The 17,683-nt window shown below is 38.2% G+C and overlaps 3 protein-coding genes across 5 annotated transcripts in view; 2 read left to right on the forward strand and 1 right to left on the reverse strand.

Moving 5' to 3' along the window:
* Positions 1-1,877: 1,877 nt before the first annotated feature.
* On the reverse strand, positions 1,878-4,681 carry rpl28 (ribosomal protein L28). Of its 2 annotated transcripts, none has more exons than XM_034709744.1 (5): positions 4,660-4,681; positions 4,032-4,119; positions 2,629-2,752; positions 2,123-2,241; positions 1,878-2,013 (listed from the first exon to the last, which is right to left on the reverse strand). In XM_034709744.1, exons 2-5 carry the CDS (start codon positions 4,110-4,112, stop codon positions 1,924-1,926), a joined length of 414 nt encoding a protein of 137 aa, XP_034565635.1. In that variant the 5' UTR covers positions 4,113-4,119; positions 4,660-4,681; the 3' UTR covers positions 1,878-1,923. The 2 variants fall into 2 exon arrangements, with proteins under 2 accessions (XP_034565635.1, XP_034565634.1); XM_034709743.1 differs by lacking the exon at positions 4,660-4,681 and adding an exon at positions 4,628-4,658.
* Positions 4,682-4,947: 266 nt separating this feature from the next.
* LOC117831187 lies at positions 4,948-8,707 on the forward strand. Of its 2 annotated transcripts, none has more exons than XM_034709741.1 (6): positions 4,948-5,259; positions 5,403-5,517; positions 5,809-5,921; positions 7,629-7,728; positions 7,927-8,097; positions 8,215-8,707. In XM_034709741.1, the coding sequence occupies exons 1-6, from the start codon at positions 5,169-5,171 to the stop codon at positions 8,369-8,371; spliced, it is 747 nt and encodes a 248-aa protein (XP_034565632.1). In that variant the 5' UTR covers positions 4,948-5,168; the 3' UTR covers positions 8,372-8,707. The 2 variants fall into 2 exon arrangements, with proteins under 2 accessions (XP_034565632.1, XP_034565633.1); XM_034709742.1 differs by having other exon boundaries at positions 4,949-5,259; positions 7,927-8,048.
* Positions 8,708-10,952: 2,245 nt separating this feature from the next.
* Positions 10,953-17,683, forward strand: part of ass1 (argininosuccinate synthase 1) — a 28,733-nt gene continuing 22,002 nt past the window's right edge. The window contains exons 1-6 of the mRNA XM_034709829.1: positions 10,953-11,235; positions 12,451-12,584; positions 13,745-13,813; positions 14,884-15,072; positions 17,101-17,157; positions 17,233-17,307. Of these exons, the coding sequence (XP_034565720.1) occupies positions 12,483-12,584; positions 13,745-13,813; positions 14,884-15,072; positions 17,101-17,157; positions 17,233-17,307 (492 nt within the window). The 5' untranslated portion in view covers positions 10,953-11,235; positions 12,451-12,482. The remainder of the gene's footprint in view (positions 11,236-12,450; positions 12,585-13,744; positions 13,814-14,883; positions 15,073-17,100; positions 17,158-17,232; positions 17,308-17,683) is intronic.

Consider the following 17,683-nt stretch of genomic DNA (forward strand, 5'->3'; position numbering starts at 1 on the left):
GGTGGATGTTCTCCTCGATCAGCGCATGGATCGTATCCTGTAGCTCAAAGCTCCGACTCTGCAGCACCAGCAGCACCAGGGGCACGAAGAAAAGTGCCGGCCCGAGTCCCCTCATAGTGACCACCATGCGCTGCCTTTATCATATCCTCACAGAGCAGACAGAAATCCCTCTTATAGGTAAACGTCCAAATCCCATGTGAGAGGGATGTGCGATGTCCCTGTGGAAATGATTGCTGCAGTATTCTTTATCAGCTTAAAGTCAGGGGGAGGTGACAACAGTTTGTTTCTTTCCAAGGCCAGGGGTGGAAAGCTGCCAGTGGGCTGCTTTAAAATCTATCAGATGTTTCCACATCAGTGGGTTCTGGCTAAGGCAACATGGCCCTGTTTAATTCAGTATAACGTTATATTACAGGTGTGGTCTTTAAATAGTTAATATATGAACCAATCCAAGAGTCCAGTTGTCAAGAATTTATATTTCAAATTAAGTCAAAAAATTTGGAACAAGAAGAAACTGTTCCGTGGATACAAAGACAGACTTTCTCCTGGTGTTGTGTTCTTAAGTTACATTTTTCAAGACTTGCAACAAAGACATCCAGAAACAAACCAGATTTATCAATTGTATATTTCTAATGTCATCTCTTAAAGCTGCAGGAGCTTTGAGGAAAAGGGAAAAGAGAGGAAGGTCAAATAAATTTAAAAAAAAAATGTCTTTCTGTAATTTTAGTCCCTGAATTATTTCCTCATTTAAATAATATTTTGAACAGCCTCTAGTCTAAAGGTTTTTCTGATGCTGAGAACGTTTGCTGAGTGCAACAACCACCATTGCAAATAGGTCAGTAAAACGAAATGCACACTTAGTGACCTATTTATAGCGACAGCCAGACAACTTACATCAGACCACAGGATGTTCAATGCAAAGGATATTAGATGCAGCAAAAGCTACTGATTATTGTAAGAATTTTAGAGAGGCAAAGCAGAGAAGCAGAGAAGACGTGGACAAAGGGCAAGTATTTCCTTTACTGCTCTTACCTAATGGTAAGAGTAAAGTCAGTGAAGCACAGAATACTTACTTTTCAGAGCTCATTGCTAAAATCCAGTTTGATTCTGTATAATCTGTGATTGGTTCCCCCAACAAGTCAGCCTGTTGAAACCTTGCCAGAGAAATCTAAATAATTTAAAATTATTTGTATTCAAAGTCCAGAATTCAGTGGAACCTCCATGCCAGCCCTTGAACACGCTGTTGCACTTTCTAATTCATCCACCTGCCTATCAGATTGCTCACTTACCTGATTTTTAAAAGCCATATAAAAACAGTTGGTCCAGATACTTGGAATATTATTAACCATTTGCTTTTATCTTGGGTTTTCCCCTCCTATTTTCAAAATTCATAAGTTCGCCCCCTTTTAAAGAAACCCTATCTTTATCCCTCCGTTTTGAATTATTGTAGACCCATCTAAAGAGCAACATCCTTAGACTGCAATTAACTCAAAACACTGCTGCCTGGCTTCAAACACGAGAGGAGTGATCATAAATCAGTCTTCATTGCCCTTCACTAGCCATCCTTGTATTATTGAAGTATTATACCTTATTTATCTGGTATTTGTTTAGGATTTTTCCTTGTTTTTTGGTATTTTGCTTTTTAGAAGTTATCTCTCTAAATTAATTTGTCACGGTGCTTTAAAAGTGAAACTGTGTAATATTTCAGACATGTGCAATGCTGCAGATGCATGTTTCCAGTCATTACGCTGAGCTCCTTTGCTAATTAGTAAGTAAGAATTGTTTAAATATTGTTTTATTGTACTCAATAACCAAAAAACATTAAGTGATTTGTGGAAACCAAAAATGCAACCCATAGTAAATGTATGACTCAGGAGAAGTTTGTGTTTTCCTAACAAGAAGCTTTTATTTATCATGAATTTGCATTTATGCAGTCTTAGCTGCTCTGGTGCGCTTCTTTTTGACCACAACGGGCTTCTGGCTCTTCAGGATGGCACTGGCACGACGCAGGGCAGCCTGAAAAAACAAAGTAGGGACTCAAATAATGCTCTGTGCCAGCTGTGAATCACAAACTACAAGTACATGAGGTCACTAAATGAAAGATTTACAATCAGACTGAGCTCACCATGCGCAGGTCCTTTCTGTACTTGTTCTTGCTGATGATATGCCTCAGGCTGTTGAGGGTGGCGCGGGAGTTCTTGTTGATGGTGATCTTCTCATAAGAGCCAGCAGGTTTGTTCTGGCCTGTGCATCGAAACAACAGATAAGATATTCAGACCAATGTGACTACATTTGCTTCAAATAAATAACCAATTACCTAACAAAAAGAGCCTGCATTAGCACTTCTATGTTTTATAGAAAGAAATTCAATGTAAATCAGATGATCATGGGCAACTTAATGTGAAACCCACTAGTATTAATGAAACTTGATGAAGAAAAACATCAGAAAAGCAGCCATTGTCCTTAAAAACATCAATATATGGCTTGTTATTTCTTTTGAAAATGTGTGATGCTGATATTCTTTAAGACTGTCTCATTATGTAATATTTCCCCCCCAACATAATCATACCCCTTGTGTTAACACACGACACCCAGCAAATCGCATTTATTAAAGACTCAGGATGCAATTACCTGCCCGCTTCTTCAGCACCACAACGACTCCCTTGCCGTCAGCTGCTGGCTGAACACCTACAGTCTTCTTGTGCACCAAGCCATTGAAGCGGAAGGAGTTTCTGGACTTCAGGTTGTTGGGCTCCTGTAACACAAAACACACTAAATTTACTGAATGCACTCCATAGCTCAAATTATAATAGGGGGTAAAATGAAAGACTCATTATTGCTAACTTATTTCTGTGAAAACCTAAAGCAGACATGCATCCATCAATAGTATTTACTCTGTTCTCCTGTGATAACTAGTTAATTTAAATTGTTTACTTGAGATCTTAGGTAACCAGAAAATTCATGTTATCAGAGGAAAACAAGCTTCATCCAGAGTTATCCTGTTATAAAAGGGGAAAAGTGAGGAATACCAAGTAAATGAAAATTGCTAGTCATTGAAGGAAAATGTAGAAAATACATTGGATGAATGCATGTTGCCTAGGGATTCAATATATGACAACAACACAATTTACTTCTTTCCTTCTTTGAAGTGTGGTCATGTAATACGAATTGCAACAGTTTATGAGAGCATTACAGCTGCTGTTGGTAGGAATGGTGTAAAAACATTGCTTTTTTTCTGCTGGGTTTAGAGAAAAGGTCATAATGCCCATCAGTCAGTGGAGAAATTTGAGACTATTGCAAAATCTCTGCGTTTTCCAATGCCTTTGTATCAAGCAATGTTTTTATTCCCCTTGTTCCCGTTATGACAGACCAATCATAGCTATCTCCAATTCTCTGTCCTGATTGGTTAAGGGGCGGCCCCTACTACGTCCCCGATTGGTTTTGAGTCTGGCACTATAATGAATGCACACACTGATCTGTGTTGGGGAGCTAAGAGGAAATCTGGTGTGGAGGGATAGTGTTGACATTCGAAGTCAATTAATTTGCTTTATTGGCATGAACAAAGACATGTTGCCAAAGCACATACGATTTATACACATACATTACATATATATATTACATATCTTATGTGAATTAAAACAATGGTGTCACCCATACAGAATATCTCAATGTCCTCACTTGATGCAGTAGGCTCATAAAACCTTAAAATCAAATATTATGGGATGGTGCGTCCCTCAGGCGGTGACAGGCAGACACAAACTCTCTGAACAGATGTTTATTCTGTGACTACCAACTGGCTAGTCCTTAATAATATATAATAAAATCAGTACTAACTGATATGATACATTGCCTACTAACACACATCAATACATAAAACTTCGACTTCGTTTTGCAACTGCCAGGACACAAATAAATGACCTGCAACATTAATTTCATGCCCATAGGAACATTTCCTCAACTGTACATCAATAAGACACAAAAAACATTAGGGACTGGTTTGAATATTTAAGTGTAAAAGTAGGTAGAGTACTCACAGTGCTGTAGGTCTGTCCATTCCTCTTGATGAGGAAGCTGGAGTTGTTCCTGATGACCATCCACTGCAAATGGGACGACATGTTGAACCTGGATAAAACAGACCCACGTGTTATTAACATCACTGACAAGGGTAAGGGAATGCAATTTTAAAACATTGTCAGACTTAAAGTTACAGCTATGTTATCCGATTGGCGAGGGTAAGCAGTGTTGCTTCCATCTTATTAGCTGATGACTTAAATACAAACTCTAACGAATTATGTAGACTTCATGGTTTTGAAAATTTGCTTCCGCATGATGGGACAATAAAGTGCCAAAAAAATAAACCCTTAACAAATCAGTTTGTTTGCAGCTCTTGTGTCTGGAACACAAATGGGTGTTTTAACACTGAAGCACTAGGCTAAAGTTAGCTTAGCGCCAGGGACGACGGAACACGATGAGGCCTAAGCTGAGCGACGTGCTCACAAATATCTTTCCATTTAATACACAATACAGGGACATTCTACACAATATGAGTTCACACAACCTTACACGCAGAATACAATATACTTTGGGTGGATATAGACAGGTAAAACGCAGAACAAATATAATTTTGTACCCGGCTAATAGCTGCCGAGGCGACCACGTTACCTTTTAGCGGAGGAAAAGGAAGGACGAGAACGGAAACCGCTTTACGGTACCTCTATCACAGATCAATGCGCACTGCAATATTCTTTTTGTGAATGAAACAACTTCGTTTTAACCCTTTGTTATAACAAAATTATCTACTTCAAAATATATTTTCAATATTTTGAAAAAAATATGATTGTTATTTGGACTCCATATAACACGCTGAAAGTCTTTTTCCAGGACTAGTTGTCAGTGAGCACAGCGGAGGGACACGACCTCATCGCTATTTGGTCCACATAGGAAAGACGTCATAAACAAGCGCCCTATGTTTACAGGCATCCGTCAAAATATCACTTCTTTAAATGCAGCTGCCTTCTGCGTTAATACCTGGGTTTTATTGAAGATCGACCCCAAAAGCATTTGCAAGAGGCTTAAAATTAAAAGGCTGACAGAGCCAAAAGTCAGCTGTCCTGCTCATTATGCAGTTATTGTATGATGTAACATGGCATTTGTAATTTGAGAGGTAAATTATGGAGGAAGAAGAAGATCTGGAGACATATGGAGAACAACTGTACTCTCTGATTTACCCCAAACACAAAGAAAACGCTGGAAAACTCACAGGTGAGGGGGGCTGAACGGTACAATTTTTTATCTGTTTACATGTTTTACCACATACGAAAAAAAGATTCATACTGCCTCTGTGAGAAAAATAAATTGTGACTTTTGAATCACAATTTAAACCAAAGCATCCCTGTGTGCTACAGGTATGTTGCTGGAGCTGCCATGTCCTGTCCTGAGTCAGATACTGCAGGATGAAGCCATGCTGACCACGGCTGTGGACAAAGCTGTGATAGCCCTGCAACTTGCACAGGATCCAAGGTGCAGCAGTCTAGAAGGGTTTCCAGACCTTACCTCAGTCATCCATAATAGCCACCTCTTAGACCCTTTGTGGGTTGTCATAAGTCCTCATTTGTAAGCCTGTTGTATACAGAGGACTGAGTTAGCACTTAGGTGAAGAGTTTAACAGCTATGCACAGTCATGTTAGGGTAGTGCTAATTCAGGAAAATTCATGTTCATGTCAGATTCTTAAAAAATAAAAACTATAGAGAGCTTGTGAGGGCAAAACTCATATGAATTGTATATTCTCATGTGACTGCTCCTCTCTGCAGTAAGGTGACATGTAAAGACGAGGATGAAGTATCCATGTCCTCTGACTCTCTGGGAGAACAACTGTTTGAGCTGGTAGATGTTTACAACACTGGCTACTCGCAGAAAATCACAGGTAAGTGATCTCAAGACACATCTCATTATTATACAGTGAAACAGAAGATAGGAGGAAGGAAGGAGCTAATATATAATTTGCACTCAGTCTTAGAGCAGGTGCTGTAGGACTCTCACAGCCATGTAAAACATTCATTGTAATTTCATAACAATATACATGTAGTTCTGTCTGTCTAAACCAAATATGTTAACTGATTACTAAATACAAGCTAGATAAAGCCTTCACACACAGCAATGATTTGAATATTTGTAGATTTGGCAGGAATATCACCTCCCATTGGAAAGATTTTACATTAAGTTGGAGGAAACATTAATGTTTCCCTCTACTCAACCCAACTCAACCCAACTCAACTCATCTTTATTTATATAGCACCATTCATGCATTCAATCATGCAGCCCAAAGTGCTTCACAAAAGAACAGAGACTGAAAAAAACCAGGAATAGTAAAGATAATACAAGACTAAAACAAGAAAGAAGATAGTAAAATTAAGTATTAATAAGTATTTCAATAAAATCAATAATGTAATATCAGATAAATACAAGAAAGCTAAAATAAGATTTCAAAGCATAAGATAGAAAACAATAAAATCATGTTAAAAAAAAGGTAATAATGCAGTCCAGGACACAAAAAGAGAAATGACACAAATGTAAAGCCAGATTTAAAAAAGGTAAGGCTTGAGTTTACTTTTAAAAACACCCAGAGAGCTCCCTGTTTTAATGTCCAGAGGCAGAGAGTTCAATAGTTTAGGGGTATAAAATTATAAAGCTCTCTGGGTGGCCCTTATGAAGGACAGCCAAGGAACATTTAATAGGGAAGCATTCGAGGACTTCAGTGATCGCGATGGAACATAAAATGACAGATCTGTTTTGTATGAGGGAACAATGCTGTGTAAAGCTTTTAAACAAGTTAAAATAATCTTACTTTTTTTTTTACTCAAAATATCTGGATAGATTATTTACAGTTTGGCGATTCCTTATGTTTTCCTCTGGTGCTTCCATGTTTGTTACAAAACTTCACCCTGTGAGATTATTTGATTCATGAGCAAAAACCTGCAATACTAAGGACGACAGGCTCCACTCATACAATTTTGAATACCATTCTGACATTCACCAAAGTTTGATTATCTGTTGTTGAATTTTGGGATAATACCTCATAATTGGTGAAAAATAGACAAATATTTAATTAACATTTTGCTGGTTGCAGATAAAAAGATGTTAAATTGAAATTGTTGTCACAGGAGACCCCAACTCTAAATAGATGAAAGGACATTACAATGGACATTTACAAAATGTAAAAGACTATGGCACTTGTGAATCATAAGTCAGAGCAATTCACTGCCAACTGGAGGAAATGGTCGATGGAATTAGTTTATTTTCACTGTTTATTAGTTTAAGAAAGAAAGGACTACTCCCTAATTGTACAAAGCTTCCTTTTAGTTTTTTTCATGATATTTCATTCTGTTGGTATATACATATATGTGTTTTTGGTATGATGGATTTGAGTCCCATGCTAAGAATGTAGAGATGATCACATACAATGTCGTAGTGTATAGCATGAAGATGTTGGGTGCAAAATGGCTATAAAATATGAATTATGAAAACAAAAAGGGAATGGTGCAAAGACAACAAATGAACTATTGTTCTGAAAACTATGTGCTCACCATAATATTCTAGTGCTTCAAAATACACTTTTTCTGTTCATCCACAGGGATGCTTCTAGAGCAGCATCAAGAGACAGTTTTGAGCCTTCTGTCAGATCCCAAACTGCTGGAGGAGCAGGTGAAGTCTGCATTAAAGACCCTTAAGGAGTAAGTGTCTATATTTATATCTTTGCTTGCTAACTGGGTTTTGTTTTTTTGTTGTTGAGTTTTTTCTCTTCCTACATGAAGTCATAGACAAATCAAACATCTACCTTACAGTTTTAACATTTAAATAAGAACTAATATTTATTTTTCAATTATAACTAAACAGCTTGTTTGAAATACCGTCCTGCTTCCTCCCTGCAGGCAGAATGAGGAGGAGACAGACATTAGCGACTTGTCAGACGTAGATGACTCAGAGCGGCTGGGAGAGAAGCTCTTCGGGCTGGTGGAGCAGCTGGATCCTCTACATGCAAATGATATTACAGGTGTCTGCCTGTCTGTTGTGGATTTTTTGTATCTTGATGAAATAACTTTGTAAGTGTAGAGATGATGATATGGTGTTGATTTTTATAATCTAGATAGAGACTGAATGTGTCTGCAGTTCATTTGAAGGATGCCACTTTGGTTCTAATCCTCTGTGTTATTTTATAGGTATGCTGCTAGAGATGGACCCAGCTTCCCTTCAACAGCTTCTCAAAGACCACACAATGCTGGAGGTCGCTGTTCAGAGAGCACAAGCAGCACTGGACACGTAGAAGTGGACTGTAACAGAAGAGGACGACAACATTTCACACAGAGACTAACATGAATGACTTTGATGAATCTAATAAACACTGGAACAAGTGGATGAAGCATCATTCCAGGAGATCATAACTACAAAAATACCTTTTGTATAACCAGATATTTTTATATATATCCTGCTGATTTTAAGGGGACTGTGGACGGTCTAAGTTTAAATGGCCTCTCTGTAAATAACATGACTCAGCAAAACCTGTTCACAGCTCAGAGTAACTGTTTTATACGAGTAATGTCTGATGAAATGAATGATGCTTCAGCTCCAGCTTAGCGACAGCTGTGAGCTGCTTGATGAAAATGTTTACAACAGGACCCATTTGTTCGCCTATAAAATAAGTTGCTAATACAAGTGTTGCCAGCAGTCTTTGATGAGTTTCCTCAGATTGTGTGTTTTTACATATATATAGATATACATTGTGTTACATTAGAATTTGGGATCAGTTACCACAAAGGAGAAGGTGTGATATTTCCTCAGTAACATCTGCAATCACATATTTTTTTCAAACCGCTAACATTTTATACAGAAACACTCGAACAGTAAAGTATAGAGAAGAACACACTTCAGCTGCCATAAATCAACAGACTGCTGTGCATGTCTGCTACACTTGTCTCTCACTCTCTCTAAAAACACGTTTCTTTACTCTGTACATGTGAGCAATTTATTCCAGTTTAATATTGACAAAAGATCTAAAGATGTGCAGAAAAAAACAAAACTTTGAATTTAAATGAAACTTAAGAGTTGATACAACTTTGATAAACACATGTTCTGCCATTTTTTCTTTGTGATTCTGTAATAAAGAATATATTATTATAAAATAAATAACATACCAGAAAACACTTGTCTTAACCTAAAAATAGGAATGATAAAATAATTCTCCTTTGTTTACCCAGTCTATAAACACTGAAAATTAAAGTGGATTATTCCACTCGATGTATGAAAATACATTTTTAAAGGCAGCAGCAGGCTTACTTTCAAATCTGTGACGTATACCCAGAGATTACAATGTTTTTTTTCATATCCAAGGTGTTATACACTGCTTTGCTTTCAGGCACTGGTTCCTCTTTTAGGAGGCCACACATTCTCAGTTAGCCAATTTTGTCAGGAAGATTATTAGGGAGCAAGGCAGCTCAATCTGTCAGGTAGCTAAATTTCCTAAGTTATTTGGCTCATTCTAAAAAGTAATGTATTTCATTTTGGTGATTTTTTTTTACTCCACCAGGTAGCCTTTTATATCAGATAGGTAATTTCTCAGGCAGCTCATTCTATCAGGTGAGGCAGCTCAGTTTTACAAGTTGCTCATCCGTCAGGTGGTTAATTCTGACAGTTAGCCTAGTTAATTATGTGTGGTAACTCATTCTCATGAGTAATGTAGGTCAATCTGACAGGAAGCAGATTTATATCAGTTCGCTAATTTTCTATTTAAGGAGGCCCGTTTATAAGGAAATGTATTTTTTGTTAGGTATGTCATTATGAGTAAGTTTCTTAGTATAGATAGCTCCCATTAGATTTTTAAGAGCAAAACACTTAATTCTCTGCATTCTGGTGAATATTTATGTGACAATATGTGGTGGAAGTCTGATTATGTAGAAGGTGCTTGCTTGCTTCATTATTACAAATTTAACTCTTTGCATTAAGCTCATATTCTGGAAGGATTTGATCTGTTCTTTTTCATGGTCCAAGGTCATTTTAAAACTGAGTAGCTTGATGTTAATCAAGTAGTAGAGTCAACTGATTCAACACTTGGATGTGGAGAAGACTTTCTGGAGTATTACAACCCTTGAATGACAACCAGGTGCGTCATAGTGGGGGGAAAAGTGGGACTGACTACCTGGGCCCAAGTGGGAGGGAGGTCCTTCACAAGCCTGAAACAAAATGTGTTTTCTACTACGCTTTTCTTTTGTTTTGTTATAGCTGCAATAAGATAACTAAAATTGTCTGAATAAATAAACAAACAAACATTCAGAATTCCTTTCTGGAAAAAAGGGGAGTCTCTGTTTACGTTTGGACCGCAGCTCTGTCAGCAGCAGGCAGCTCCTGGGGTGCTGAGTGGACAGCGGATGCAGAACAGACGGTGAGCCTTGATCAATCAATGTGGATGCATGGTTAATAACTTACAAACGCATATACAATGGGCTATTAGTGTGATTTAAACAGCTGTCTATGCATTAAAAATGCTTGTCATTGTCATATTTTCACAGCATCAAGTGTGGCTGAATCGGATTGAGATTAAATCGAAGGTTTTTAGAGTTTAATTTTACTTCATGAGGTTAGATTATACCAAATAATGCCCCCTTGTTATTCAACAAGTCACCTGGCTTCAAATAATCTTGTTTAAAGAAGTGGTTTGAAGTTCAATATTGTGCATACATTTGGAGAAATTGTAAAAAAAAAAAAAAAAATACTGATATGTAGCTTAGATTAGAGTCAGTTAACCAGGATAGTTTTAAGCATATATATTTGTTTAATGTAAATAAACCAGTATTATAACAGCATTGTTATATTTTGTAGGGTTGGCTGTGGTGATGGAACTGAGATATCTTTCGAGGGGGCCCAGAATTCCTGGTGACGCCCCTGACAACCAAACATGTATGTAAAGTTACCAAAAAAGGCACCTTACCACGTTTTACCAGCTCTTGGTGCGTGTTCTTTGCCTAATGCAACTCAGGTGAATTCTTTCATCATCTTCTTCATGGTTTAATGAATCAATGAAGCGCTGCGACAGGGGAAGTAGCAGATGACGCATCGGAATTAACCAGTCAGAATGCAGGGGCAGGGACAGCACAGCCGTGAGCTCAGCTCGCCCGCTTCACTCTCTTCTGAGACGTACACGTTGTCAGGCTGAGGTTCATCCTTCTGATCTGTAATACTACCCTCACGTAAGTACAACCCACCTTTCTGAGTTCTATGTGTCAGTTCTTCGGCTAGTGCGGCCGCTGCAGAGGAGGTTGTTGCAGCAACAGCAGCTTGTCGCCATGGTCTTCATCTGGTTTACATGCGTAGTACAGCTGCGGTGCTTAAATACGTTCTATGTCCCCAAAAATGTAGCTAGCTAACCCTGTCAAAACACTGTGTATTTGATTAAACCACTTTGTCAAGTTTTGGGATCTGTTTTAAGAAGTGCTCTCTGTTATAAAAGATAATTAAACAACATATTGTGACAACAGTAAATAAATTAGGTTTGAGTAAAACACTTAAGAGAGATGTGCGCGTGTTGACTGACATGGCTGTCTCCTACATCAGTCACAGTGAAGGAAACTCTGAAAACACGCATGATTTTTCAGCCACGTGGAAACCCGGTGGAAATTCGGTTAACCCCCCTACCGACAAGCAACCAGTCATTGCATGGAAGATTCAATCTGCTCGTTGTGCGTTGTTAACCAGAAATATGAGTCACTAAGGTCAAATGAGGATGTGAGGAAACCACCTGTGAAGATTTCATCAACCTCCCCAAAAAGGCGCACAGCTTAAACTGTCACACCTTATTTTGTCAAGTAGTCCTACTCCTTTTAACCCTTTAAGAGAAGCAGCTGTGGTTCTAATGTTGGAAAAGGTACATCACAATTTCCATACAGAAGGAATACACAATGAGCAACTTAATATTTAACAATATGTAACACCTTATTATCACCACTGACACTGTGATGCATTGTAAAGCGCTTAAACTACACTTGTTGATCATTTTTATAGAGCATATCCCCAGGAGTATTTTCTTTATAGTGAAAATTTTAGTCATAAATATAGCAGTGACTTCCCATACAGGATCCCGGAGCTCAAGGCAACATCGTCAAACTGTTTATTTGCCTTCTCGACAGTGTGCATCAAAATAGGAGCAGCCAAACTGGCTGGATGAACAAAATATTTCCATATTTCCTTTGATAGTGTAATCGAAAGTTGAATAAACAATGAGTCCATAACTTATTAGTGTCAAGACCTTTTATGATAAGTGAGGGTTTATATGTGAACCATAAACACAGATCAGGTTGCCAAATCTTTGTTGTTTTATCTGCAGCTTGTAAATTGACATTTGCTCTCCTGCTCGGCTAGTTACTGATATATTTTCCCTCCCTCTGTTGTTTTCTGCTTCTCCACAGCTTCTCTCTGTGAGCACTGAGCAACCATTATCATGTCTAAAGGAACAGTGGTTCTTGCCTACAGCGGTGGACTTGATACGTCCTGTATTCTGGTTTGGCTGAAAGAACAGGGCTACGATGTTATCACGTACTTGGTAAGTTTCACAGACAAGTGCAAGCTCAACAGTTGTCCCAGTTTGTGCCTCCTGCCAACTGCTTTTGCTTGGAATGTGTCGGTGGAGTTTTGGGATTTGCTGTTGTTGGACAGCTGATGCAACTCGTTTAGCCAAAACACCTGTCTGGTCTATAGAACCAACTAGCTCCTATACCCATGATTCACTGTAATAATGCCAGCCTAAATCTGACTGGATTTACTTTGTGCCAGGTGGCAGTTTTGAACTGCACCGCATGCAGAATTTCCTGTTGTCTAACTTTTCATTCACTGGTTCTGCAGGTCAGGGTGGGGGGATGGGTGATAGTCTATAGTTCAGTCGTGTGGCATGCTAGGTGCCGACCCTCCTCATGTTTTTGGCCTCTGGTCTCTAGAGGAAGCAGAAGAAGAATAACAAGCACTGATCCCATGCATGCATTTTTTTTTAAAATGTAGTTTTAATTAACTCAAAAATATGGATCCGCATGCTGTCATGCAGATAATTACACAAAGGAATTTGCATGTGTCATCTACTAGAATGTGTTGTGCTGCAGCAATGAAGTTTTGACATTGTTACAAGCTATATGTCTAATAAAAGTGTAGCCGGCAGGTAAAGGAAAAGAGGTTGTGCAGCTGCATATATCAGTACAATACAAAACACTTAATGGGACTCGTCTGTACTGTTTCTATTATCAGACATGCTCTGAATTTAAGTCAGTGAGGTACTGATGTAACAAAAGCAAACGTAAGTATTTTGGCTGCAGATTTTTTACTGCAGCAGGAATTTCGTGGATACAAATTTTACAAGATCATTATCATGTCGCGATGTAACTCACTTGTCTTCCCCTTAGGAATACAAGTAGATACAGACTGCCTCTTCAAGCCCTGAGGTTGTGCTCATCCTGGGTCCTTACTGAGGCAGGCAGGATGTCACATCTGCTCATCAGACATAATTTGATTTACAAGATTGCACAGTCACAGGCCTGTTTATATACAGAGGTTATTCCACAGGAGCTCCACCCTAAAGTAACTGCATATATTGTGTTTTTGAGTGTGTTTGTGATACATGTGTAGATATGATAATATGTATATATGATTGTTATTCTGATAAACTTGTGTTACTTGATTGTGTAGGGTTGTAACTGAATGTTTGTGTTTCTCTAGGCCAACATTGGACAAGATGAAGATTTTGAAGCTGCTCGGAAAAAGGCAGAAACCCTTGGTGCCAAAAAGGTATGATACAGGAATAAAAATGATGTTGCTTCAAAGACTTGTTCAATAATTCATTTGGTCATTTTAAACCTTCAGTAGTGAGATGACAGGAACATGGGGGAGAGGAAAGTGCTCGCAAGCAATGACAAACTTTAACCATAATTGGGTTTTCTATTGTCAGAATGTTAAAAGCATAACAATACCTACAACTTCTGCCATGCCAGGTTAATAGGTATCCCTCCTCAAGGCGCTGACTAAACATTTGCCAGAGATACACCTGATGGAGTTTAAAGTCCCTCAGAAGAAGATACCAAGAGAGAGATCAGAGCCGTAATCCAAAAAAAAAAACAGTGTACTATTTGCCCTTTTTATAATATTTGTTCAACATGAAAACACATTTGTTTGCGTTTTATTGAGGGTCAGTCATACTTGGAAATTAAGAAAATTATTGAAAAATGTATAATTGATTTAAGTAATTCTTGTGTCCACCATGAAGAAACATGTTTTCATAGAAATCAATTTATTAAGAGTTTACCATTTAATTTTCCAGCACTGAGAAAGGGGCTCATAAGTTCTGGCATACCTGATCAGATATTAGCCTGTATCAGAGACATTTCCATAACTGATGCTGGGATTGTAATAACCTTGCTTTTGGCATGTCACACAGCTTAGCTTGTTGCTGGCCCTGAATCTTGAATTGAAGTGAATTCAGTCGCAAAGAAAAAAGTGTCCATGTAACTGCAGTGACATTCAAGAGGCTAAAGACCAGTCCTTCTCTAAAACCACAATGTTTTCATACCACTGGTCTCAAAAACTTCAAGCGTTAGTCTTACCAAAGCCAACTTTCAAGCCTCTACATGCACAAAGTCATAGCCTGCTTAAATGGCTCTTTTGACTCAACAAAGGTCTCTGCATTCACATCACATAGTTACAGACAAAGCTCCTTTGAGGCAAACAATCCCCGTTTATTTCTTTGCAAAGAAAGTTTCATGAATAATTCAGTGGATATTTCAAAAACAACCTTTGTGTGAAAATAATCCAAGATTTAACTCTAAATCCTGTTCTGTGTCCTGGTTTTGGTTCCGGTGTAGGTTTACATCGAAGACCTGCGTGCAGAGTTTGTATCGGACTTCATCTGGCCTGCAGTCCAGGCCAATGCCGTCTACGAGGACCGGTACCTGCTTGGCACTGCTGTGGCACGGCCCTGCATTGCCCGTCGTCAGGTTGAGATTGCTCGCAAGGAGGGGGCCAACTTTGTCTCCCATGGTGCAACAGGAAAGGTGAATGTGACACAAGAAGAGAGAACACACACTCAGGAAAGGGAGAGTAGAATTGATAAAGTGATATAATTTAATTGATGAAAATGAAGAGAAATTGATTAAATCTCCAAACAAATATGAAGAACATTATTCACATTTTCTTGCCTGTGTGAGCAGAAAATGTTTCTAATTGAACCCTACACAGTGTGGTGGCATGCTCTTCCCCTGCTCTCCAAGAAAGCTTAGACCAGTCTTTTTCAAGCACAAACAAATGAAGGTCACTGTCTGAGGTCTGGACATATGAATTTAGGCCATGTGTTTGCTGGGTTGATCATTAACTCTGGGTCAAACCAAACTGCAACAGTGAGTCAAAAAACCTCTTTCACCAGAGCTACAAATCTCATTCAGATACTATAATTTTCTTCTTTTCAGTTACCTAGAAAGAAAGAAAGAAACCAGTGCTTCTTGTCAATCTGAAACAGATGTGAACTTGTCTACCGCCAAAGCCACTGGCGAAATGAAATGAGTCACTGCAGTTCAAAGTAAAATGCAAATATGTTTTAGTGCCTTGGATGCCTGCCAAATGCTCCTCTGATTAGAGAGAGTGACGGTTGCAAATATTAGATATATTGACATCGGTTTATAGCCTGTAATTTTGTGCTTGTTTGAAAATCCTAGCTTTCTGATGACATGTTGGCCGTGTTCTCAGCTTTGTCGTGCTCTTGTGTTGCTCAGATAATTATGAATGCTTGTTTTACGAACCTGATTGTCAACTTTGCCTAACACCCTGCAAAAGAGTGCACTCTGTTTTTATCTGATAATTTATTACACTTAATGTTTTAATCAGAGGTGTATTTTTAAGAGGTCTAAAGCAGGGGTTCCCAAACTTCTCAGCCTGCGACCCCCAAAATATAGGTACCAAAGACTCGCAACCCCCCTCAAAGTGATTAAATGTTGTTTCAGACTTCATTTAGCTGTTCTGCAGAAAATGAAGCACCTACATGCACACCTGGCTGTATTTCCTGTGGTGCTGTGAATTAGCTTGCTGCTACTGATGCTTTTATTAATTCATTGTTAACATACTGTAACCTCAGGAGTCATCAGGCAACAAAGAAAGACAGAAAACTAATGAAACATTTTTAATTTTGCAAGATTTTATTTAAAATTTAACATTTTTTTGTCAATGTTTTTAGAATAATGGGTAATATAGTCAACTTTAGATCATTTAAAAAAGAAAAAATATTCTGGAAGACATCTTGCGACCCTAAATTAGTGTCTCTCGACCCCCCAGGGAGTATAAAAATCTCGCTGAGGGAGTTCTTGTGTAGTTTCTGTGTCGTATAGCTTCTCATAGTAAAATTGCAAATATGACTGTACTGTAGTTCAGGTGGAAGTGTTACTTCTCATTTTCAGTAAGTTGGCGTTGAGCATAATCAACATGCAGTGTTCATATTTTGCCAGCAGGTGGAGACATATACCACACCATATTGCAACTACTAACCCTGAGTAACACTTCAATAGAAAATATGTTATTTTTGCAGTGTGGAAAAATAGTCATCTGCGTCACACAAAAAAAACACACAATAACCTGAATATGAAACATTTGTTGTCTGAAGACAACGTTCAAAAACAAGATATTAAGAGAGAGTGCATTGAGTCCTTGGTGTCGTCACAGACTCATAAATATAGAAAATGATATTTAACAGTTGAAATTGAACTATGTCTTAGCAATTAAAGTAAATTGTTTTATTTATTTGTGCCTATTAACGTGATTCCCCTTCACATTTTTGTAATCAAACTGAAAATCTTGAAGAGACAGAGCAGAGAACATTGAAATATCTGAATAAACACTCATAACATAGGAAACCTAAGCTCATGAAATAATTATTTCGAGCAGTTTAATTAGCCATCTTATTCATCAAAAACATTCAGTGGGCTAATCAGTAATGAAAGTCACCAAGTTAAGTTTAGGCTAAAGCTTTAATACAGAGTATAAAACACCTCACATGTGATTTGTAGAACTCAATCATATTTCTTTTTCCTCTTTAGGGCAATGACCAGATCCGTTTTGAGCTCACATGCTATGCCCTGTACCCTGAAGTCAAGGTAAGTTTGCTGTTCCACTGTAAGGAGGTAACGTCATGTATTTGGTGCTCTAACTTTCTCTCTGCTTGTGTTCAGATCATCGCACCGTGGAGGATCCCAGAGTTCTACAACCGCTTCAAGGGGAGGATAGACCTGATGGAGTATGCAGAGGTAACACACAAGACCATCAAAGTCACACAAAACACATAGTCCGATCTGATGCTACCAGATAAGTTTCATTATCATCTTCAATTCTCCACAATATAATGTTCAACATGCCCATCAGAATTCACCAGGACACGAAGTGAACAACAAATTTTACTATGCATACATTTTGGTTGTTAAATAAAGCTTCATTATTTTAATTTATTCCTCAGATTTTTAAACCTACTGAGTACCCCCGTTGCTATCCTGGATCTCAACTTAATGAATCTCCCTAGGTGCAAATTGTTTAGAGCAGATAGAACATTCAATACATTAATAATATTAAACACCCAATGTATAGACAGAAGTAAATCAGACATGATTGGTAAAATATTGAATTAAA

The sequence above is a fragment of the Notolabrus celidotus genome, chromosome 19 (assembly GCF_009762535.1).
Source record: "Notolabrus celidotus isolate fNotCel1 chromosome 19, fNotCel1.pri, whole genome shotgun sequence".
NCBI lineage: Eukaryota > Metazoa > Chordata > Actinopteri > Labriformes > Labridae > Notolabrus > Notolabrus celidotus.